At 50.5% G+C, this 24,149-nt stretch overlaps 1 protein-coding gene across 2 annotated transcripts; it reads left to right on the forward strand.

Moving 5' to 3' along the window:
* The first annotated feature begins 172 nt into the window (after nucleotides 1–172).
* On the forward strand, nucleotides 173–21,283 carry NPC1L1 (NPC1 like intracellular cholesterol transporter 1). 2 transcript variants are annotated; one of them, XM_057732217.1, is made up of 19 exons: nucleotides 173–226; nucleotides 1,184–2,715; nucleotides 4,610–4,710; nucleotides 5,144–5,316; nucleotides 5,560–5,688; nucleotides 6,154–6,336; nucleotides 7,455–7,569; nucleotides 7,698–7,825; nucleotides 8,282–8,419; nucleotides 8,655–8,744; nucleotides 15,689–15,879; nucleotides 16,040–16,164; nucleotides 16,753–16,879; nucleotides 17,031–17,086; nucleotides 17,841–17,991; nucleotides 18,200–18,431; nucleotides 18,587–18,700; nucleotides 18,777–18,939; nucleotides 20,825–21,283. In XM_057732217.1, exons 1-19 carry the CDS (start codon nucleotides 173–175, stop codon nucleotides 21,022–21,024), a joined length of 4,002 nt encoding a protein of 1,333 aa, XP_057588200.1. In that variant the 3' UTR covers nucleotides 21,025–21,283. The 2 variants fall into 2 exon arrangements, with proteins under 2 accessions (XP_057588200.1, XP_057588201.1); XM_057732218.1 differs by lacking the exon at nucleotides 8,655–8,744 and having other exon boundaries at nucleotides 15,737–15,879.
* The last annotated feature ends 2,866 nt before the right edge of the window (nucleotides 21,284–24,149 follow it).

Raw genomic sequence — 24,149 nt, forward strand, 5'->3', positions numbered from 1 at the left:
GTCCCCAACCCAGTCAGGTGATGCTGACCCTGGCAGGGGAGCTGCCTCCAAGTCCGTCCCCAGTTTTAGTATATGTACGGCCGGAGTGAGCTCTGTGCATTGCCAGGAGGCAGCCCTTGGCTGTCCCCAAAGCCTGGCCTCACTTACTCTCTGACCCCTTCCCAGTGCCAGGATGGCGGAGGCTGGCCTGAAGGGCTGGCTGCTCCAGGCTCTGCTCCTGCACTTGGTGAGTCCCAGGCCCTATGTCCACTCCGGTCAGAGGACTGCTTGGCAACAGTGAGAGAGGGCCTGGGGTCTGGGGAGGCGGGCAGATGAGGGATCCCAGGCTCCCCAGAGGAGGGGTGCAGGTTGGGGGTCCTGGGCTGCTCAGGTCTCCAGGTCCCAGGGTTAGATGGACACAAGCATTGGGGAGGGGGACTGTGTGTGACCGAGTGTCTCCCATCCCTGGTCCGCTGTGGGTGTCCTGGCCTAAGGTGGCTGGTGGGAGGTTAAGTGAGGATCCAGTCCTGGGGTGCTGATGGGGTAGGTTCAAGGAGAGAATCACCTAAAGAGGATTTAGCATCAACAGTTGGGAGGAGGTCTTGCTTCTCAAGTTTCTTGCTTATTTGTATGTCTGGGGAGGTGGGTGAAGGCTTTCAGCCCCCAGCAGGGGAGGGCAGGGGAAGCTCTGCTCACAATCTCCAAGAGTCCTGGGTGTGGCCTGCAGCTTGGGCACGGGGGCAGCTGACTGAGATGGCAATGGTGCCCCAGGTGCACAGGGCCTGTATCCACACGGTCCCTTGGGGCAGTCCCCCACCTATCCAGGTGTCATTGTTTCTCAGCAGGACCACACAGTGGCTTCCAGGGGTCTCCTGGGGGATCCTGTCCTTCCCACTCATCCCCTTACCCTCCAGAGTGACCTTGTTAAATGCAGATGTGTCAGGTCACCTCTCTCTTCAGTGATGCTGTTACTCAGGGTGAAGGTCTGGCTGCCCCCATCAGACACCACTGGGAGCCTCATGTGCTGCTTCGGCACCCCCCGCCCCCGTGATCCCCTGGCAGCGTGGACCTGCCTGGCATCCACCCCTCACCCACGCTGCTCTGCGTCCTTCCCGGTGCCCACACCGGGTGCCCACTGCGCCATCAGCCCCCCGGAAGTGCTGGCTGGCGCTGGGGCTTGGGGTGATGCCGTCTTGTTCCGCAGGCCCGGAGCGAGCTGTACACACCCATACACAGGGCTGGCTACTGTGCCTTCTACGACGAGTGCGGGAAGAACCCAGAGCTTTCTGGAAGTCTGGCTTCACTGTCCAATGTGTCCTGCCTGGACAACTCACCTGCCCGCCACATCACGGGTGACCACCTGGCCCTCCTACAAAGCATCTGTCCCCGCCTCTACACTGGCCCGAACACCACCTATGCCTGCTGCTCCGCCAAGCAGCTGGTGGCCCTGGACATGAGCCTGGGGGTCACCACGGCCCTCCTCACCCGCTGCCCCGCCTGCGCTGACAACTTCGTGAGCCTGTATTGCCACAACACCTGCAGCCCCGACCAGAGCCTCTTCATCAACGTGACCCGCGTGGCCAGGCAGGCGGGTAGCCAGCCCCCGGCGGTGGTGGCCTATGAGGCCTTCTACCAGCGCAGCTTCGCCGAGCAGACCTACGACTCCTGCAGCCGTGTGCGCATCCCCGCGGCCGCCACACTGGCCGTGGGCTCCATGTGCGGCGTCTACGGCTCTGCCCTCTGCAACGCCCAGCGCTGGCTCAATTTCCAGGGGGACACGGGAAACGGCCTGGCACCCCTGGACATCACCTTCCACCTGTGGGAGCCTAGCCAGGCCGAGGGCAGCGTGATACAGCTTCTGAACGATGAGGTCGTGCCCTGCAACCAGTCCCAGGGGGACGGCACGTCGGCCTGTTCCTGCCAGGACTGCACGGCCTCCTGCCCTGTCATCGCCCAGCCCCAGGCCCTGGACCCTACCTTCTACCTGGGCCGGATGGAAGGGAGCCTGGTCCTCATCATCACCCTCTGCTGTCTCTTCGCCGCCATCACCGCCTTCCTCCTGTGGCCCCGACTGGCTGAGCGGTGCAGGCGCAAGCACGAGACGCCCAAGCCCGAGGGGAGCATCAGCCTCGCCCACCGGCTCAGCCTCTCCACCCACACTGTCCTCAGCCGGTGCTTCCAGTGCTGGGGCACGTGGGTGGCCTCGTGGCCAGTGACCATCCTGGTGGTGTCCATCGGCGTGGTGGTGGTCATGGCCGGGGGCCTGGCTTTTATAGAACTGACCACAGACCCCGTGGAGCTGTGGTCGGCTCCCAACAGCCAAGCCCGAAGTGAGAAGGCATTCCATGACAAGTATTTCGGCCCCTTCTTCCGAACCAACCAGGTGTTCTTGACGGCACCTAACCGGCCCAGCTACAGGTATGACTCCCTGCTGCTGGGGCCCAAGAACTTCAGTGGGATCCTGTCCTCCGACCTGCTGCTGGAGGTGCTGGAGCTGCAGGAGAGACTGCGGCACCTCCAGGTGTGGTCGCCCGAGGAGCAGCGTAACGTCTCCCTGCAGGACACCTGCTATGCCCCCCTCAACCCGCACAATGCCAGTCTAGCTGACTGCTGCGTCAACAGCCTCCTGCAGTATTTCCAGAGCAACCGCACCCACTTGCTGCTCACGGCCAACCAGACGCTGTTGGGGCAGACCTCTCAGGTGGACTGGAAGGACCACTTTCTCTACTGTGCCAAGTGAGTCCTCGAGGGTGCGGGTGCTGGGGTCGGTGTGGGCCTCCTGGAGCCCAGGCCAGGTACACAGCCCAACCTGAGGGGCCCTGAGTGGCTCTGCGTCTTGGTCACAGGGGATGCGACGTGCCACTTCTCTTCGTGCTCCTGCTTGGGCCCCCATTCCCTAAGCGGGGTGCACGCTTGCTGTAGCTGGTTTGCACTTGACCATCACAGCCTGCACACGGTCTTTCTGCGGCACTCCTGACATAGGGCTCATCCTCACGCGTTCTTGGTTTAAGGGCCAGAGCAATCTGAAGGCCCTGCTCATGGGTGTGCTTTGTTGTTTTACTTTTTGCTTTTGTGCTGGGCCTGGATGCAGGCCAGAAGGGCCATGGGTAGCCCGTGAGGTGCCCTGGGCCAGGGCAGGGCCCAGGGCTGATTTCAGGTTCTGTGGCCTTATGGCTGCAGCCACACCCCTTCACGTTGTTTGGGGTTTGGTCCCCAGCTGTGTCTACTTTGCTGTAGTACAGACAGGATGGTAGTGAAGCCGTTGGGACCAAGAGTAAAGGTCTCAGAGGAGCCTGGAGCGGAGCAGGTGAGCAGGCAGCCGCTGAGGCTTTCTGGGTCTGGGGTGGGCAGAGGTCCTCAAACGCCAGGTCTTGGGGTCCCTTCACACTCTGACAAAAGACTGAGGACTCCAGAGGGCTCAGGTTTCGGTAGAGGTTATATCTACTGATGTCTACACGAGAAAGTAAAACTGAGAAATGATAAACTATTTATTAATTCTTTAAAAATAACAATAGACCCATTACATGCTGACACAAATAACATTTTTCTGAAAAGTAATGGTGTTTTGTGTACCAAAAATATCCACAGTGATAAGAGTAGCATTGTTTTGCATCTTTGCAAATCTCTTTAGGGTCTTGCTTAGCAGAAGTTGCTGGATTCCGGCATCTGCTTCTGTGTTTGGCCTATTGGCTGAAGCGCAGTGCGAATGCTTGGCCACATGCCCGTGGAGTCAGAGGAGGGGGGAGTGTTACAAGAGCCTTTCCAGAGAATTGTGGGTTTCCTTTGGTACTTCACCAAAACTCAGCAAGTGATGTTCCCTTTTGTTTTTTTCTTTTTTCTTTTTGGCTGCGTCGGGTCTTAGTTGTGGCAGGTGGGCTGCTCTCTAGTTGTGGTGCACAGGCTTAGTTGCCCCTCGGCATGCGGGATCTTAGGTCCCTGACCAGGGATTGAACCCACACACCCTGCACTGGAAGGCGAAGTCCCAACCACTGGACTGCCAGGGAAGTCCTGAGTTGGCTTTATTTTGATTTTGGATGTTCACAACAACTCTTGAGTGGCCCAGTTATCCCCATTTTAGAGACAGGGAAACTGAGGCTCAGAGAGGTATGGTGAGCTGCTCGAGGTCACACAGCAACCAGCACTTCCGGATGCACTCGCACACATCTGAGGTGCATTTGCAGGAGGGGCTCAGTGGAGGGCACAGAGACCTGCCCAAGGTTGCAGGGCTGGTACACAGTCCAAGGAAAGAAGGAGTTCCCACCTCAGGGCCTGGAGGGTTCTGGGCTGGCGGGAGGAGCAGGCCCAGGGCAGCGTGAGGCCTGCATGGCTCTGTCGGCGGTTAGGACTCGGGGGCTCGTTTGCCAGGCTCCGGCCCCCACCCCAGGGGAGCGTGTGTGACGTTCACCCACCTTCCACATCTAGGAGGAGAGGGTGGTGGAGCCGGGATGGTGAGGCTGGGGTGAGGGGAGAGAGAGCCCGAGGCCCCGCTCAGGGAGCTCCAGTTCACTCTGGATCAGCCGAGAAATGTTCTGATCACGGGGTCAGGCGATGGTGCTGGGGGTCTGGGGTCGGGCACCCGAGCCGTGGTGGTGGACGTGGGATCAGGAAAGGTCTGTTCCTCTCCCGCCAGTGCCCCCCTCACCTACAAAGATGGCACGGCCCTGGCCCTGAGCTGCATGGCTGACTACGGGGCGCCTATCTTCCCTTTTCTTGCCGTGGGGGGCTACAAAGGTACGCTGGGTGTGCCTCCGGAGGCCTAAGAGGGGACATACGGGGCAGGAGTCAAGGGCAGAAGGATCGGGAGTGGTGAAGGGCCTCCTGCTGTCTGCGGGCGGCCAGGCTGGTGGGGGGCTATTGGGGGCTGCAGACCTTCCCGCCCTGCATCCTTTCTCTGTCACCTCTTTCATCTTCTCCCAGCCCTGCTCAGGTTCTCTGGTTCTGTGCCTGGCCCACAGGCTTTGCCTTTGGCTGAGAGAGGGAAGTGGGGTAGCATGAGACAATGACCTGAGTGAGGAGGGTGGGGGGAGGAGAGGCAGGGGTGTGGCTGGAGGGGGAGGGGAAACAGGGGTGAGGATGGAGGCGGGGGTGGGAGGGTAGCAGGGCGGGGGAGGGGGGAGGAAAGCAGATTTGTGGTTGGAGGGTAGCTAAGCATTTCTCCTTCCAGGGAAGGACTATTCTGAGGCAGAGGCCCTGATCTTGACCTTCTCCCTCAATAATTACCCCTCTGGGGACCCCCGGCTGGCCCAGGCTAAGCTCTGGGAGGGGGCCTTCTTGGAGGAGATGCGAGCCTTCCAGCGTCGGACTGCTGGTGTGCTCCAGGTCACATTCATGGCGGAGGTAGGGGCTGCAGGGTCCCTGGCTCTGGTGGGGGGGGACAGTTCAGGTGGCTTTGGGTGGGGTCCTACGTCCCCATCCTGCCCTCCCCTGCCTGAGTGGCCCTTAGCTAACGGCCGCCTGCCCAGGAGGATGGGGTGATGCGATGGCGCTTGCAGCCTTGCCGGGGCTCACAGTGGCTCATGCACTCAGTGCCTGCTGGCCGAGCCCTGGGGTCAGAGGGGCTGGTCGGGTGTGTGTCCACAGCGCTCCCTGGAGGATGAGATCAACAGCACAACAGCCGAGGACCTGCCCATCTTCGCAGTCAGCTACCTCGTCATCTTCCTGTACATCTCCCTGGCCCTGGGCAGCTACTCCAGCTGGCGCCGAGTACCGGTGAGAAGTGAGAGGGGCATAACGAGGGTGGGCTGGCCCATCAGGACGCCTAGAACCTTCCCAACCTACTTTCCAGAGCAAAGTGGACACACCCAGGTGGCTCCCCCAAAGGGTGATGCTTCTTGAAATGTTCTGTTTCAAAAGGCCATACGAGTTTTCATTCAGCTCCCTGACAACACCCCCCCCCCCCACTGGCTTATGCAAATGCAAAGCTAATGTTTACATAGTCTTACAACGCATGCTTGAGGAAGAAGTGGCAGGCTCACGGGGCCTGCCCTTGGGAGGACGACTCTGCAGAGCAGCAAAAATGCAGAAGCACGGAGCAAGCCCGCCCGCTGCCTGTTGCTTTCCTCTGCCTCGGGGTGGGATCACAAGCCCGCTGCTGCCTGTTGCCTTCCTCTGCCTCAGGGTGGGATCACATCGGGCAGCCCTGCAGCCAGAAGGCTGAGCCTGGTCCCATTGCAGGTGGATTCCAAGGCCACGCTGGGCCTGGGCGGGGTGGCTGTGGTGCTGGGAGCAGTCATAGCTTCCATGGGCTTCTTCTCCTACCTGGGTGTCCCCTCCTCGCTGGTGATCCTTCAAGTGGTGCCCTTCCTGGTGCTCGCCGTGGGGGCCGACAACATCTTCATCTTCGTTCTTGAGTACCAGGTAAGAGGGCAGGAATTCTGCACACCCCCAACTGCCCCTACATGCCCAGGCGCAGCCCCGCATGGGTTCGCTGGGCTTCTTACAGCCTCTTCCTAAGCACTGATGTGCATGTGTACCGTTCCTGTAGAAAACAGTGCTTTGTGTTTAATCTTTCACATAAATGCGTTCATATCATTTGTGTCACCTGAACTTGCTCTCTGTCAGCCCCACGTACTGTCTGGTAAGAGTGTCACATACATAGCACGTATGTTATTGAATCCAAGCTCATACCGCTTGCTGTGTGACAGGCCAATAAATCTAGAGACGAGGTGTTGGGACAAGAAATAGTGACTTTATTTGGAAAGCCAGCAGACGGAGAAGATGGTGGACTAGTATCTCAAAGAACCATCTTACTCGAGTTAGAATTTAGGCTTCTTTTATACTAAAAGGGGAGGGGGTGTGGCTTGTTTTTGCAAACTTTTTGGTGCCAGAATCTTTTCTTCTTGCAGCTGTCCAAGTAGGTCTGGTCATAATGTTCCTGTAAACCTCCAAGACAAATATTAGACTCTGTTCTGCAACTTTTTTAATCTCTGTATGAATGGAAAAGTGTTACACCTTTAAAGGCCAGAGCCCTGAGAATGGGCTCTGCTGTATATTTCAGGCTATAGGTGATATTCTTTTACAAAAGGTGCAGAGCCAACATGATTAGCACAGCCAACAGAGCACAAGGGTTAGAGGCCCAATATGGAGTCAGGTTTGTTCTTCTCTGTTACACATAGAGTCACCTCTGTCACTGCACTGCTAAGTAGCATTCCACGGAAGGACAAGTCAGAGTCCGTTTAACCTCTCCTGTTGGCAAACCTCCACGGTTCCAGCGATGGGTCACAGCAAGGATGCCACGGACATCCCCAAACACGCCAAGCCTTTCTCTGGGCCAGACCCTGAGAAATGGAAGATGTGGCAGAGCAGAGTGTCAGCAGGGTCTGCTCCCACTGGGGAAGGTGGGGCCAGTTCCTCAGGCCTGGCTGTGTCCACAGGCCATGGCTGGGGGAGCGGAGGCACCTGCCAGCTCCCTGCTGGCCTGCAAGGGACAGAACCCTTAGCCAGATCTTAACCCTGAACCTGCTGTCCCCACACAGAGGCTGCCTCGGATGCCTGGGGAGGGACGGGAGGCCCACATCGGTCGAGCGCTGGGCAGAGTGGCCCCCAGCATGCTGCTCTGCAGCCTCTCCGAGGCCATCTGCTTCTTCCTAGGTGAGCCTGGGCGGCCCCGCCCACCAAGCCCTGGGAGTTCTTGGAGGCTGGCAGCCCCCTTTCCCTCTGTACCTGTCTGGGCAGGTGCCAGGCCCTGAGATTCAACCCTGGTCCCCTCCCCCCACCAGGAGCCCTGACGCCCATGCCAGCTGTGCGGACCTTTGCTCTGACCTCTGGCTTTGCAGTGCTTCTGGACTTCCTCCTGCAGATGTCAGCCTTCGTGGCCTTGCTCTCCCTCGACAGCAGGAGGCAGGAGGTAGGGGTGGTGTCAAGACCAAGGGACCTGCCCTTGGCCCCCATCTTGGCTGGGGATGGGGTGGCTTTACTTTGTAAAAGTGAAGGCTCACAGCTTGGGGTTGAGTGTGCTGGCATGTTTGGGCCACGTAGTCCCCAATGTTCGAGAGAAAAATAATTTTGTTTTGGTAAGTTGGGGGAATATGATCTAACCTCCTAAAGTACACGAGGTCATGAAATAAAATATAAATGAGACTGACAGGGAGGGACCTACTGTTTCTGTGATGGTGCAAAATTCAAAGGTGTGTTATCAGGGTAGAAAATAAAGATAAAGCAAACAGTACACTGGCAGATAAGGGAAATCCACTGGGTGGTGCTGGCACGGGCCACCCGCAGAAGGTGGCCCTCCCACCCCATGGGAGGGAGGTGGTTCCTGGGGTCTGTTTTGGGGCCACCTTGAGTGCCTGCCTCCTTCCAGGCCTCCCGGCTGGACATCTGCTGCTGCAAGAGCACTCGGGAGTTGCCCCCACCTAGCCAGGATGAGGGGCTCCTGCTCCGATTCTTTCGCAAGTTCTACGTCCCGTTCCTGCTGCACTGGTTCACCCGCGTGGTCGTGGTGAGTGAGGTGGGAGGGGCAGGGTCCGGGGTGGGAGGGTCTGCTCAGCCTTGACCCTGGCCTCACCCGTCGTTGTCAGAGGGATCTTGAGCTTGTCCAGGTCCAGGAGCTGAAGCAAGAGGGCAGCTGCGATTCAAGTCTGCCCAACTCCAGAATGTTCCCCATGAGATCCCACCCAGACCCAGACTGGGGAGCTACTGGGTGGGAGGCCCTCAAGTGGTGCCTCCCTCCCCAGCTGCTGCTCTTCCTGGCCGTGTTCGGAGCGAGTCTCTATTTCATGTGCTACATCACCGTGGGGCTGGACCAGGAGCTGGCCCTGCCCAAGGTGAGTGGGCCCTGGCGCCACCGGTGGGTGCCCTCCCTCCCCTGCCCTTGGTCCCCGGGGATGTGAGGAGGGTCAGCAGCACAGAGCAGGTGGGGGGGGGCATGGACTAGGGGCGTGATAAGAGTGTGGGACCACTCATCACATGGAGCTGGGAAGAGAAGCCACATCATGCAGGCAAAGCGCAGGAGCTCAGCGCCAGCCCCACGCCACGAGAGGGAGACGACCAGGCATCTGAGGGGCTGGCCACGGGAGCTCATCGTCCAGGCAGGATGACTGACACCTCAATGAGCACCTGCCTTGTGCCGGGCACTCCACATCCTCAGGCCTGGGCTCCGCAGCAGCGCACACCACTGTACCGTCCTCAGAAACACAGTGAGGGTCTGGGGCTCTGGGGATGGAAAGACCTCTGTGGCTTGAGGGTCCTGGGCAGAGGAGAGGTTTGAGGGGCAACTGAGCATGAGTGGGATTTGCAGAGGAAGGTGCCAAGGGTGACAGCACTGACTGGTGGGAAGCTGGGGTGCACCAAGGCACATTTCCTGGGTCTGGGGGTTGAGCCTGAGAGCTGAAGGTTGGGGAGCGGGGGTCAGGGGTGGGGAAGGGTGCTGACTGCCAGGCCAGAGCCAGCAAGCATATGAGGTTGACAGGAATCACACGTCAGAGAGGCCAGGGACCCGAGGCCTGTCTGGATGTGCACCCGGAGGAGGTGTGGGCTGGTGGCTGGGGGCAGCAAGCCTGCATGCCTGGACTCCGGAGGAGAGAGAGCACCTTGAGGGCTTGGACATCCAGGGCCACTCTGGGGAGGGTGATGGGGTCCAGCCTTTGGTGTCATATTCAAGAATAAATCATGGACAGAAATTCCCTGGTTGCCTAGTGGTTAGAACTCTGGGCTTTCACTGCCAGGGCCCGGGTTCAATCCCTGGTTGAGGAACTAAGATCCCACAAGCTGTGCGGCATAGCCAAAAAAAAAAAAAGAATAAATCATTGCCAAATCCAATGTATCGAAGGTTTTCTCCCCATGTTTTATTCTAAGAGTTTTGTAGTTTTAACTCTTAATTTAGATCCATTTTGGGTTGATTTTTATATATATTTATGGATATTTTTGAAGGTCCAACTTCATTCTTTTGCATGTAGATATTCAGTTTTCCCAGCACCGTTTGTTGGTGGAAATGTTCGTGGCTCCCTTGTCGAAAACCACTTGACTATACATGTGAGGGTTTGGTTCTTGGCTCTCTGTTCTGTTCCATTGGTCTATGTGTCTGTCTTTGTGCCAGTATCACACTGTTTTGATTATTTTATCTTCGTGGTAAATTGTGAAACCAGATGTGAGTCCCTCACTTTTGTTCTTCTTTGTCAAGATTAATTATTTGGGGTCCCTTGAGATTCCAATATGAATTTTAGGATGGATTTTTCTATTTGTGCACAAAATCATTGGGATTTTGATAGAGATTTCATTGAATCTATAGATTGCTTTGCATACTGTTGACATCTTAACAGTATTAAGTCTTCCAGCTCATGAAAACTGGATGTCTTTCAATTTATGTCTTCTTTGATTTCTTTCAGCAATGTTTTATAGTTTTCAGTGTATAAGTCTTTCACCTTCTTGGTGAAGTTAATTCCTAAGTGTTTTATGATGCTATAGTAAATGGAATTGTTTTCTTAATTTCCTTTTTGGATTACTCATTTGCTCATGTATAGAAATACAACTGATTTTTGTATGTTAATTTTTTTTTTTTTTTTTTTTTTGGCACACGGGCTTAGTTGCTCCGTGGCATGTGGGATCTTCCTGGAGCAGGGATCGAACCCATGTCCTCTGCATTGGCAGGCAGATTCTTAACTACTGCGCCACCTAGGAAGCCCCTGTGTGTTAATTTTATAGTCTACAACTTTGCTGAATTTATTAGTTCTAACAGTTTTTTTTTTGGTGGAAGTTTAGAGTTTTATATATGTATATAAAATCATGTATTTTATGAAGAGATAATTTTACTTGCTTTCCAGTTTAGATGCCTTTAATTTCTTTTCCTTGCCTAACTGCTCTGACTACAACTTCTAGTGTTATGTTGAATAGAAGTGGTGAAAACAGGCATCCTTATCTTGTTCTCAATCCTAGAGGAAATTCTTTCAGTCTTTCACCATTGAGAGTGATAGTAGCCGTGGGATTTTCATATATATGGCTTTTACCATGTTGAGGAACTTTCCTGTACTCCTGTTTTTCTGAGTTGTTGTTTTTTTTTTAATCATAAAAGGATGTGGAATTCTTTCTTTTTTTTTTTTTTTTGGCCGTGATGCGTGGCTTGTGGGATCTTAGTTCCCCAACCAGGGATTAAACCCGGGCCACAAGGCAGTGAAAGAACTGAGTCCTAACCACGGGACCGCCAGGGAATTCCCAGGGTGTGGGATTTTTGTCAAATGTTTTTTCTACATCAACTGAAATGATCATGTGATTTTCTCTTCATTCTATTAATGTGGTGTATTACATTGACTGCTTTTCATGTGTTGAACCATTCTTGCTTTCTGAGATGAATCCCACTTGGTCACAGTGTATATAATCCTTTTCATATATTGTTGAACTCAATTTGCTAGTATTTTGTTGAGGATTTTTTTTCATAAATATTGATAAAAGATATTTGTCTGTAGTCTTCCTTTTCATGTAGTGTCTTTGTCTGGCTTTGGCATTAGGGCAATGGTGGTCTTATAGAATGAGCTAAAATTGTTTCCTCCTCTTCAATTATTTGGAAGAGTTTGAGGAGTATTGGTGTTAATTCTTCTTAAAATGTTTGGTAGAATTCAGCAGTGATGTCATCAGGTCCGGGGCTTTTCTATGTTGAGCTGATTTTTGAAAATGGATTCAATCTCCTTACTAGTTTTGGGTCTATTCAGATTTTCTATTTCTTGTTTTCTCAGTGTTGATAGGCTTTGCATTTCTCGGAATTTCTCTGTTTCATCTCAGTTATCTAATTTGTTTGCATACAATTGGTCATAGTACTTTATTTTTTTTATTAGAAACTAAATAGACGAGTATATATTTTTTTCATTTTAAACATATTCCCCAATAAATTCTTCATACATGCACAAAAATGTTTAGTAAGATATAAGCAAACAGTTTTCTGACAGTACTACAGCATCATATTTAAAGGAAAAAAATCATAGTACTTTCTTACAATTCTTTTTATTTCTGTAGAATCAGTAGTTATGTCTCTACTTTCAATTCAGATTTAGTAGTTTGAGTCTTTTTTTTTTTTCCCTTAGTCAACATAAGTAAATCTTTGTCGATTTTGTTAAACTTTTTGAAGAACCAACTCTTGGTTTCATTGATTTTCTATATTGTTTCCGTGTTCTCTATTTTATTTCTCTCTGCTCCAATATTTATTATTTCTTTCATCTTGGTAGCTGTGTGTTTAGTTTTTTTTTTTTTTCTGGTTCCATAAGTTGTATAGTTAGGATGATGATTTGAGATCTTTCTTCTTTCTTACTGTAAACATTTATGGCTGTAAATTTCCTCCTTAGCACTGCTTTTACTGCATCCCATAAGTTTCGGCATGTTGTGTTTTCATTTTCATTCATCTGTAAGTATTTTCTAATTTCCTTTGTGATTTGTTCTTTGATCCACTGATTGTGTAAGAGTGTGATGTATAATTTCTATAAGTTCGTGAATTTTTCAGTTTTCCTTCTGTTGTTGATTTCTAACTTCATGCAGTCATGGTCAGAGAATATACATAATATGATATCTATCTTTTTAAATGTTGAGATTTAATATGTGGCCAAACATATGGTTTATCCTGGAGAATGTTCCATGTGTACTTGAGAGGAATATGTATTTTGTTGTTGTTAGTCAGAGTTTCTGTATATGTCTCTTAGATTTAGTTGGTTTATTGTGTTGTTTAAGCCCTCTATTTCCTTACTTATCTTCTAAGTGTCCTACCCATTATTGACAGTGGAATATTGAACTCTCCTACTATTATTGTAGAACTTTCTATTTCTTCCTTCAATTCTGTCAAGTGTTGCTTCATGGATTTTGACAGTCATTCATTACGTGTGTAACTCTTTATACACACTCTTGCTGCATTGAATCTTTTATTAATATATAATGTTCTTCTTTGTCTTTAGTAAACTTTTTTTATTTAAAGTCTATTTTGCCTGGAAGTAGATAACCACCTCTCTTTTGGCTACTATTTGCATTGAATATCTGTACTTTCACTTTCAACCTGTGGATGTCTTTGGACCTCAAGTGAGCCTCTTATAGACATGATGTAGTCGGATCATATTTTTCTGATCCGTTTGGTCAACCTCTGACTTCTTATTGGAGAGAGTAGTCTATTTACATGTAAAGTAATTACTGATAAGGAGAGACTTATGTCATTGTGCTATTTGTTTTCTATATGCCTTATAGCTCTTTTGCCTCTCATTTCCTGCATTACTATCTTCTTTTGTGTTTAGTTGATAGTGAAATGCTTAAATTCCTTTCTCATTTCCTTTTGTGTGTATTCCATGGCTATTTTCTTTGTGGTTACCAGGGAGATTATATTAAGTATCCTAAAATTTGTTGAATTTATCCTAGTTTAACATGAATTACATACAAAAAAATCTGCTACTATACAGCTCCTTTCCATTTCCTTTCAGTTATTGCTATTACAAAATTACATCTTTATACATTGTGTATCCAAAAACATAGACTAATAATTTTTTATGTATTAGTCTCTTAAGTTATGTAGAAATAAAAAAAAATGGAGTTACAAACCAAAGCTACAATAAAATTAGCTTTTATGATTTTCCATGTATTTACATTTACCAGTGATCTTTATTTCTTTATACAGCTTTGAGTTATACTTTAGCATCCTTTCATTTCAGCTTGAAGGACTTCCTTTAGTGCTTGTTGCGGAATAGGTCTTGTGGCAACAAATTCCTTCTGTACTTGTTTATCTGGGAATGCCTTAATTTTTCCCTCATTTTTGAAGGGAAGTTTTACCAGAAATAGGATTCTTGGTTGACGGTTTTTTCCTCTTAAGTACTTTGAGTATACAAACCCACTGCCTTCTGACCTTTAAGTTTTCTGATAAGAACTATGCTTATCATCTTATTGGGGATCCTTTGCATATGATAAGCCTCTCTCTTGTCACTTTCAGAATTCTCTTTTTGTCTTTATCTTTCAGTAGTTGAATTGCAATGTGCCTTGGTGTGGGTGTCTTTGAGTTTATCCTACTTGGAGTTTGTTAAGTTTTTTGGATGTTTATATTCACATCTTTTGTTAGATTTATGAAATTTTGGCTGTTATTTCTTCAAGTAATCTCTCTTCCTCTTTCTCTCTCTTCTCTTTCTGGTATTCCCATGATGTGTATGTTGTTTCTGCTTGATGATGTCCCTCAGGTCCCTGAGGCTCTGTTCACTTTTCTTTATTCTTTTTTTCTTTCTGCTCTTCACTTGGTAATTTCAATTGTCCTATCTTCATGCCTGGTAATTCTTTTGACTGTTCAAATATGCTTTCAAATCCCTATAGTGAATTGTGTATTTGGGTATTGTACTTCTCAGCTCCAGAATTTCTTTTTGGTTCTCTTTTATTGATCATTCCATTTTGTTCATTTGTTTTCTTGATTTTGTCCATATGTGATTTTAGCTCTTTGAGAAGCTCTAAGATAGTTGTTTTAGTCCCTGTCTAATACATCGATTGTCTGGTCCTTCTCAGGGACAGTGTCTGTTGACTGATTTTTGTTCCCAAGCATGGGCCACATCTTTCTGAGTCTTTGTATGTTTTATGGTTTTTGTTGTTGCTGTTGAAAAATGGACATTTGAGTCTGCAGTAACTCCAGAAATCAGATTCTCTCCCTTCTCCAGGGTTTGCTTTTTCATTTACTTATTTTTAAAAATTTAATTGTTGATGTCTTTGTCCTGGAGATCATCCTGAGATGTAAAGTTAAAGTCTTTACAGATCTTTTCTGAACCTGTGCCTTTCCCTGGCATGTGCAGTGACTGTCTAAATTCCTCTGTATTTGTGTTTGCTTTTGAGTATCATGTTTCTTAAATGTCTGGTTCTCAAAAGGAGAAAAAGGGAAATATGAAGGGGAAGAACAATGTCAGGCACTCGGCCTTTAAATATCTTGGTAGTCACTTCAGCTTGAGGTAAAGGTTATAATGGTGCCTGACTCTGTGCCTGCTCTACTCATATTAGAAGCAGCAATGAGTGATCAGACACATATCCTTGATATTTAAGAGATGGGGTCCTTATAGCCTACTCTGGATCCTGCAAGCTGTGTGTACACTGCACCTGGAATGCACACATGGCTGCCTGCCACAGGGCTGGGAGGGTAAAGGATGAGTAGCTAGTGCTATGCTAAGAACCATTCAAGCTTTTCTCTGGAAGCTGCAAGCCCTCAATAGACCCCAGAGTTCCAAAATAGTTACATCAGGCAGATTCTTCCAGTGCAGGTGCTGTCTAGGTGGGGTGGTGGAATCCTGGTGCTTACTCCACCATCATCCCTGATGTCACTTTGAAGTTTTATGTTACAGGAGAAGGGAACAGGCCATGAAGATGCCTGGCACACAGCCTCGAGGGTGTGCACATGTATGTTTGCATCCATGTGGGCTGTGGTCACAGGCTAGCTTGTTAGACTGTGGCTGTGCCAAACTGGGGAAGATAGGAAGGGGTAAAATTATGTGTGTGTGTGTGTATGTGTGTGTGTGTGTAACAGTGTATGCATGCAGGGTGGCATGTGATGCTCTGTGCTTGTACCTCCATGAGTGTGTTCTGTGCATGTACCTGTGATTATACCTGGATGTGTGTACCTTGGAGTGTGTACCTCTGTGCATACACCTCCAACCAGGTACATCTGTAATGGATCTGTACATGCGACTCTGTGAGCCTGCGCCTCTGTGTGTGTACCACTTGAGCATGTGCTGGAGCAAGGCCCTGGGGCGTGTCTGGCCCTGGCCTCACTGACTGTTCTCCATTCCAGAACTCGTACCTGCTCGACTATTTCCTCTTTCTGAACCGCTACTTTGAGGTGGGGGCCCCGGTCTACTTTGTCACCACTGGGGGCTACAACTTCTCCACTGAGGAAGGTATGAACGCCATCTGCTCCAGCGCAGGCTGCAACAACTTCTCCTTAACTCAGAAGATCCAGTATGCCACCGACTTCCCTGACGAGTGAGCCCTAGCCCACCCCTGTCTGTTCCCCTCCCTCCCGCCCTGCTGCCCACCTGCTGCCATGTGCCTGGCAAGGTCCAGTGTGGAGGCTGGACCGCAGGAAGGACCCACCGCCCCTGCCTGTCTGGTCCTGTCCCCTGACCTCTCCCCTGACCCTCAGGTCTTACCTGGCCATCCCTGCCTCCTCCTGGGTGGACGACTTCATCGACTGGATGTCTTCATCTTCCTGCTGCCGCCTTTATGCCTCTGGCCCCAATAAAGACGAGTTCTGCCCCTCGACTGTCAGTGCGTATGGGGCCTCTGGGGGCTCAGGGCCCACCACAGCTTAGGGAAACTGAGGCTAGAAAAAGGAGAGGGGTGGTGGAAGATCTCTTAGCACCTCCCACCCTCCTGCAGGGTCAGTTGGGGCAGCGGGGGGTGGGACGGGGCCCATCTTGGAGCACAGGGGTGGGGGACTGCACCCATATGTGTGGATGCCCAGCTGGCCCGCCAGGCAATCACCCCCTCATGCCCTTGCTGAGCTGTGCTCATGTGCAGTGGGAGCCAAGTGAGAACTGGGATTGGCACGTGGCAGTACCATCTCCCCTCACCCTCCACCCCGCCCTTCCCCTAGCATCTGGAGTGGGGAGGTCCCCTGGTGGCTGTTTCTCTGCCCCAAGCTTCCCTTCCCCTGCCCGTAGGTACCAGCAGTTTCCATACTGAGGGGAACTCCTCCCATAGTTAGAGACAAATGCAAATCTCTCTGGAGTACCTGTGCCTGTTGCAGCAGTGGGAGTGCATGAGGATGGTGATGGGAAAGGAGCACAGAGGGACAGAGCTGGGGCTGCCTGGCTCTGGGGGTGCCACTGCCTAGAGCCGCCTCTCTGTTTGCAGGCTCCCTGGCCTGTTGGAAGACCTGTGTAAGCCCCACAGCGGGGTCCGGCCGGCCATCAGTGGAGCAGTTCTACAAGTATCTTCCCTGGTTTCTGAACGATGAGCCCAACATCAAATGTCCCAAAGGGTAGGCTGGGGTGGGGTGTCCAGCGGGGAGGACAGCTGTGTGGGTGCCCAAGGCAGGGACACAGAGGGGCATGAGGCAGTGTGGGGCCTCTGGGGGTGGCCATAGGCCAGGCACACAGAGGGGCTAACTTGCTCTGGTCTTCTCCCTGCAGCGGCCTGGGAGCATACAGCACCTCTGTGAATCTGAGCTCAGACGGTCAGATTTTAGGTAAGCACGGCCTCGACTGGAGGGGAGGACCAGAGTCAGCTGCTTTGGGGGCCCCACGAGTCCCAGGCAACAGCTTCTCAATGTTGAACCTTCTCTCCCTCCTTCATGGGGGATGTCTTACTGCCCTGGTCTTGTCCTCAGAGGTCGCGTTACCCAGCTCCACGTCCTCAGACTTCACCCTGTGTCTGCCCTGCTTTCTTCTCCCCACCCCCAAATCCACGGTCGGCATGACATTTGTGGAATTTTCAGTGGCTGATGCCACGCTCAGGAGCCACCCACATCCTTTTCTCTCAGGCACGAGTCACACCCAGATGTGGGCAGTGGGCAGCTGGTTAAATGAATGACTATTGTACTTTCCCAGTGGGTACCCTAACGCACAGCTCTGTTAAGTCAACAGTTTCCATTTTTCTGTCTCCCTTTCTGGTCCCTTCCTATAGAAATAGGTACATTGGAAAAGTAATTAAATTAATTTTAAGAATCCAGTGCATGTTTTGAAACCATACAGAGCAGTGTTTGGGTTCATCCGGGAGATCTCTTTAAGCTCCATCCATCAGAGGCAGGGCAGGGACTTAAGGCTTGCACAGCCGTGGGACCAGCTGCAGAGTTTCCAGAGCTGGGGCCAAACCAAAATGCAGGGCTCTTTGCTCAAAATGTATTAAGAATTCCCAAATGGTGGTGGCAGAGCCCCGAACCCAGCTGGGTGCTATCCCTTGGGGGTTCTGAGGGCATCTGGCACGGGCTCTGACCTTTGCAGCCTCGCGGTTCATGGCCTACCACAAACCGCTGAAGAACTCGCAGGATTTCACAGAGGCTCTGCGGGCAGCTCGGGCGCTGTCATCCAACATCACTGCTGACCTGCGGAAGGTGCCAGGCACTGACCCAGACTTTGAGGTCTTCCCTTACACGTGAGTCCCTGGGCACTGGGACACAGGGAGGTGGGCCCAGCTGAGGATGCTTGGCTGGCGAGGGCAGCTGAGGGGTGTGAATGGGCTCCAGCAGGGAGGCTCGGGCTGCACCTGAAACTGGGTGCCCCCACACCCTCCCCGTGCTGAGTGTGCATCCTGAAGTGTGGTGGGGGGCCACAGGGCGGTGACTGTGCTCTGTGACCCACAGGATCAGCAACGTGTTCTATGAGCAGTACCTGACTGTGATCCCCGAGGGGCTCTTCATGCTCACCATCTGCCTGGTGCCCACCTTCGTCGTCTGCTGCTTCCTGCTGGGCATGGACGTCCGCTCCGGCCTCCTCAATCTGTTCTCCATCATCATGATCCTGGTGGACACCGTGGGCTTCATGACCCTGTGGGACATCAGCTACAATGCCGTGTCTCTCATCAACCTGGTCACGGTAACCCGCTGGCTGCAGGGCCGGGACTCCAGGGCAGGAGGGATGCTTGCCTCATAGGACACCCCCAGTTCTTTCTAGGGTCTAAGTGCTGCCCACTGGCCTGGGTGGAGACCTGCCCCACTCTTTTGTGGCTGAAGCCCCCTCTCTCCCCACAGGCAGTAGGCATCTCTGTGGAGTTTGTGTCTCACATCACCCGCTCCTTTGCCATCAGCACCAAGCCCACCCGGCTGGAGAGGGCCAAGGAGGCCACCATCTACATGGGCAGTGCGGTGAGTGGATGGGTTGCCTCACGTAGTCCTTGGCCGGCCACCCCGTACCTGGCCTGACGCCGCCTGTGACCCCCAGGTGTTCGCAGGAGTGGCCATGACCAACCTGCCTGGCATCCTCATCCTGGGCCTGGCCAAGGCGCAACTCATCCAGATCTTCTTCTTCCGTCTCAACCTCCTCATCACCCTGCTGGGCCTGCTGCATGGCCTGGTCTTCCTGCCGGTCATCCTCAGCTATGTGGGTGAGTGCCCAGGCCCCTCTGACACCATCAGGCCCCTCCTGCATGACTCCAAGCCACAGGCAAAATGCCAGGAACACTCACAGCCCTGCTCACCAAGGACAGTCACTGCCCAAATTGCAAGCACACACCTCCTCCTGGTTTGGAAACTGCAGTTTTTCACTTAACATGTGAAAACATCCTTTTTTGTCAGATGGGTGTTTCAAATACTTTCAGTGGCCGTATTGTTCTCTGCTGCATGCTATTGAAATTTTGATCATGACCTTCAGCAAGAAATATATTTTCCCACTGAGAGGTGGTGTGTACAGGCACGAGACGGACATGCAGAGTAGAATAAGCATTTCACAAAATAACACGGCCTGAGAAGCCTCAGGTAGTTTCTGTTCTGGTCTATCATTGATTTTTTGAAAATGCTGGTATTATCTGCGAAATTGATTTCATGACTCATTCACGGGTGACTACTTGCAGTCGAAAAACACATCCTCTCATGTGGATCGTCTGCAATCCATTTAACCAGCTCCCAGCTGCTGGACATGAGACTACTTACTTTCCACGTTATTGTCAGTGCTGTGATGACCATCCTTGCGGCTGAATCTTTGACCTCATCCTTCAAGATTTCCTAGAGAAAGCCCAGCCCTCAAATGCTGATTATTCACACCAACTGTTAAGCCCTCCAGCAAGTTTTACCATTTAAATTCCTCCCAGCAACACGTACATTTCTGTTTCCTCATTGTTGAGCGCAGTCATTTACACACCCTGCCCCAACACCAGGATTTTTTTCGGTGGGGGGAGTTTGTGTTGCACGGCTTGTGGTGCCCTGACCAGGGATTGAAGCCATGCCCTTGGCGGTGAAAGCATGGAGTCCTAACCCCTGGACCACCAGGGAATTCCGGCCCCCCCAACAGAGATTTAATTTTATTTATTTATTATTTTTTGAGGGGTACACCAAGTTCAATCATCTGTTTTTATACACATATCCCCGTATTCCCTCCCTCCCTTGACTCCCCCCCCACCCTCCCTCGAGTCCCCCCCAACAGAGATTTAAATTGGGCTCCCAGGAGGAAGCGTCCCCCTGTCTCAGGGTGGGCAAGCTGAGGGCAGTTCAATGTTGCACTGCTTCCTGACACCTGGAATAATAATAATGGTAATCTTAGAGCAAACATTTATAGAAGAGTGTGTTTGTGCTCTAATACATGTGCACTCATTGTCTTATCACCCCTGGAGAGAGGTGATGTTTTCATTCGCATTTCACAGATGATGAACCCCAGTCACAGAACTGGCCACACAGCTCGCACGCCCCTACCCAAGGCACCACTGTCTTGTAGAAACTTCCTGATCCCCACTGGAAGAGAGAGTGTGTTGGGGCTCGCGGGTGGCAAGGAGGACCGCCCCAGGGGCCACCCAGATGGGGAGCCACGCGTCCCACAGGTGGTGGCCACCCCTTGGAGACTCTGAGTGGCTGGGAGTGAGGAGGGAGGGAAGGCTAACGGCAGGCACAGGGGCCCCCAGGCCTGAGTCTGACAACAGAGTGAGGACCGGCCTCTCTCCGCAAGGAGTGCTTGCTCAGGGTGTCCAGGAGGAGAGGAGGGGGAGGGAGTTACAGGCCGTGGGCACCTGGGGGCTTCCCTTGCAAGACCCCCAGATGGCAGGGATCTGCACTGGAAAGCAGGTGGGCTGGGGCTGGAAGTGGATGGTGGCTGAAACGGCTACTGGCCTTTTGGGGTACAGTGGAGCGAGGGCTGGGGTGAGGGGCAGTGGTGGGGGTGGAGGGCTTAGGGTTTAGCTTTTGCTCTCTGGAACCTCCTTTTTAGGCCACAACAGACGCCTGTACCCCACACCCAGCATGCTGTCCCCTTGACCGTGGTCCTCTGTATCTGTCCCTCTTCAGGGCCTGACGTCAATCCAGCTCTGGTGCAGCAGCAGAAGCAGGAGGAGGAGGCGGCTGTGGCCCAGGTGGCTTCCTGCTCAAAGCACCCCACCCCGATGAGCACGGCCAACAATGTCTATGTCAACCATGGCTTCGAACATCCTGCAAAGAGTGCAGATGACCTTGGTAGCTCTTGGCCTGACAAGACGCAGAAGTTTTGATGGAGCCAGAGCCCCTGTCCAAGCTCGCCAGCCCTGACCTGAGGGGCCATGAGGACTCCCCTGTGAGAGTCTCTTGACCCATCCTCCCCCTCCCCCTCAGGGCCTGGGAGAGGCTGTCCCCACAGAAGTGCCCATGGTGGGTCACCCTCTGGCCACCAGATCTCATCCATAGGGACACACGATTGTGATGGAGGTGGCACGTGATGGTGTGGGTGTGATCTGGTCCTGATCCACAGCTTGAATTTGACATGTGTCCTCCTCACGCAAGTTTTAAAACTTTAGTTCCATATATGTAAACAACATATATTATTTTATATTAAAAATTTTTTCTTAATTGATATCATACTTAACCTATCCTTTTGTAAGGAGGTTTTTTATTTCACGCAACATACATTTTTTCGATTTATTCATGTTGGTACGTGGAGATCTAGTCCAATCATTTGAACTGCGACACAGCATTTCATTGTGTGAACGATCACAGTGTGTTTATACATTCCCCTGCTAGTGGGCAATCACATTGTCCCCAATTATTTTTCTGCTGTAAGTCCACAGTCACTCATGCAGAATTCAGAACATCCAAAGCTCTGAAAACCTAGTGTGTTTGTCTCCTTTTCTTTTGTAAGTTTGGGACAAACTCATTTGGTGGCAAAAACTGCTCAGACAAAATGTATCTATTTATACTCTTTATAAATAGATATACTATTTATACTCTTCAACCAGCTTGGTGTGAACAGTAATATATTTCAGTGCACTGATGAGTTTGATTTCATGTTGCTGCTGCAGATCCTGATGGGGTCTAATATCTAATGTACTGTAAGCATCAAATTACCTTCCTAAAAATGTTCTAAATTCTGAAATTCAGCTCATCTATGGGATTTCAGGTCATAAATCTGTCTGATGAGCACATGTTTACATGTCTCCTGTCTATATGTGGGGCGCTACCATCACTGCAGCACTGAGCGGATACAGACAGATGCCTCCCAGAGCGGCTGCCCTATTCACACCCCACCAGCAGTGGATGAGGGTGCCGCCCTCCCTGCACCAGTACTAACACATGCTCCACTTGCTTTGGGGGCATTATAAGATGGTCCAGATTCAACTTGTATATTTCTGCCCCAGTCCTAGAGTCAGCCGTTTCTCCCAGGAGTTCTAGCCCTTCAGCTGGAGATAGGATTAGAAACCAGGATCTGGGTGTTCAGTGTGTGTGTTGCTGCTGGGGCATTGTTGCTTCTGGGTCTTCTCAGCTGAGAGAGCAAGGAAACATACGTGTGTATAGTGACCCATGTATGTCATTTCTATGAAGATTTCTATATGTAGCCATCTGTATCTGGATTAAGCTAAACAGGAGCTTCTGCTGATGCCTCCAGCTCTAAGCCATAACCACACGAATCATTCTAGGCTGCTCTCTTGCTTATCTGGAGCCTCCCATGCCAACAGGGAGAAGCCTGGCTCTGCCACCCTCACCATTACTTAATTGTTCATTTCCTCTATGCACAGGTAGTAGTCTCAGAAATGATAACCCACACCCCTGTGGAAAACAACTTTAGAATTAAGTGTCTATGTACAGTTCTTTTTGCCTTCAGTCTTACAGACACCATTCATGTCCAAAGTTACTTACGTCAGCAACTTTTTCTGCCACCCCTTTCAGAGGGGCTGTTTCATACATTTTTAATACAGGTAGATTCATGCAACACATTCTTCATTCCATTCTGGTGTTACAAAATCATGTGTGTAAAAAAGATTGTTGGGGGCATGTAATCAAGAGAATACTATCCCTGGTTGACCCTCCAGCTAGACCCAGGCAATGGGAGACTCCTCACCCCTTCCGCTGTCCCTGTAATGTACACTCTGCCTAGCATTCCCACAGTGGGAGCTGTTTTCAGGGACACAGCCTTGAGATAGGAAGATATTGTCAAGACCATCTGGACAGTGTATGTGACTGAACCCTGTTAAGGCTTCCATATAAACTTTTAAGATTCTGGCAGAGTGGGTATGGAAATCTACTGGTCTTTTGGCTGCCCAGGACAAGCCTTGTAAGTAATTTCCCTTGCTTATTAAAACTGCTTCCTACCAATCTGAAGTGGTCTGTCTCTTTCTTTGGTCACTCCTTGCCCTGGGTGTACGGGGGCTAGGTTGCGAACCAACAAAGATCCATTCAAAGTATAGGATGGACCAACGGGTATTAATGTGACAGACTAGGAAACATTTACTGATATGGTTTCAGATTCCACATTGCAACTAACCTTTGAGAAACTATAATCTGTCGAATTTTGGTGTAGTTTCCAAGAATAATACTTACATTTATTTGAAAAGACAAACTACTATTGGTATGAGACTGAGTTTCTTATACATCAATCAAAACAACATATTGCAATGTAGTGAATGCAGCAGATGTGAGACTCTTGCTGCCTTCAATTAAGCTAGATAGTAAAGAGATTTGCAAAAATTTTAAATGATGCTGTTTCTCATAAACTTTTGCTGCTTTGAAGAACATTATTTCTTCATAAAAATATGTTAACGTAATGTGTTTTTTATGGTTATTCAAATGCATAAAGAAATATTTAAAAATTTTCTCAGTTTTAATTTCCAATATGGCAACTATCGAGAAACATAATCTACATTAAATATTGGAGACTCTTTGGAATCTTCAATAAATTTTAAGAGTGAAAGTGGTCTTTTTTTTTTTTTTTTTCTTTTTCTTTTGGCCATGCCATGGTGCTTGTGGGATCTTAGTTCTGCAACCAGGCTTTGAAGCTGGGCCCTCGCCAGTGAGAACACAGAGTCCTAACCACTGGACCACCAAGGAATTTCCTGTAAACGGGTCCGAAGTCCCCAAAGTTTCAGAACCAGTGCTCTAGGGCAATTTATCTGAGTTTGACTTTATTTACAATTCATTAGAGCCCATACACTATGAAGATATATGTTAACCTGCAGATTTCAGGCCAGTAGGGATGCAAATCATTTCTATCTACTAGAAAAGATAATCTATATCATTTTGTAGGACACCAGCCAGCTTTGTACCCAACCCAGCAATCTCAATCTGTTTTCTCAAAGTGTTTACAAATACCCAGTTTCTCCAAAAGCGTCTCCAAACTAGCTTTATCATATCACTGGTTACTTTGTTA

The sequence above is a fragment of the Hippopotamus amphibius genome, chromosome 4 (genome assembly GCF_030028045.1).
Source record: "Hippopotamus amphibius kiboko isolate mHipAmp2 chromosome 4, mHipAmp2.hap2, whole genome shotgun sequence".
Lineage (NCBI taxonomy): Eukaryota > Metazoa > Chordata > Mammalia > Artiodactyla > Hippopotamidae > Hippopotamus > Hippopotamus amphibius.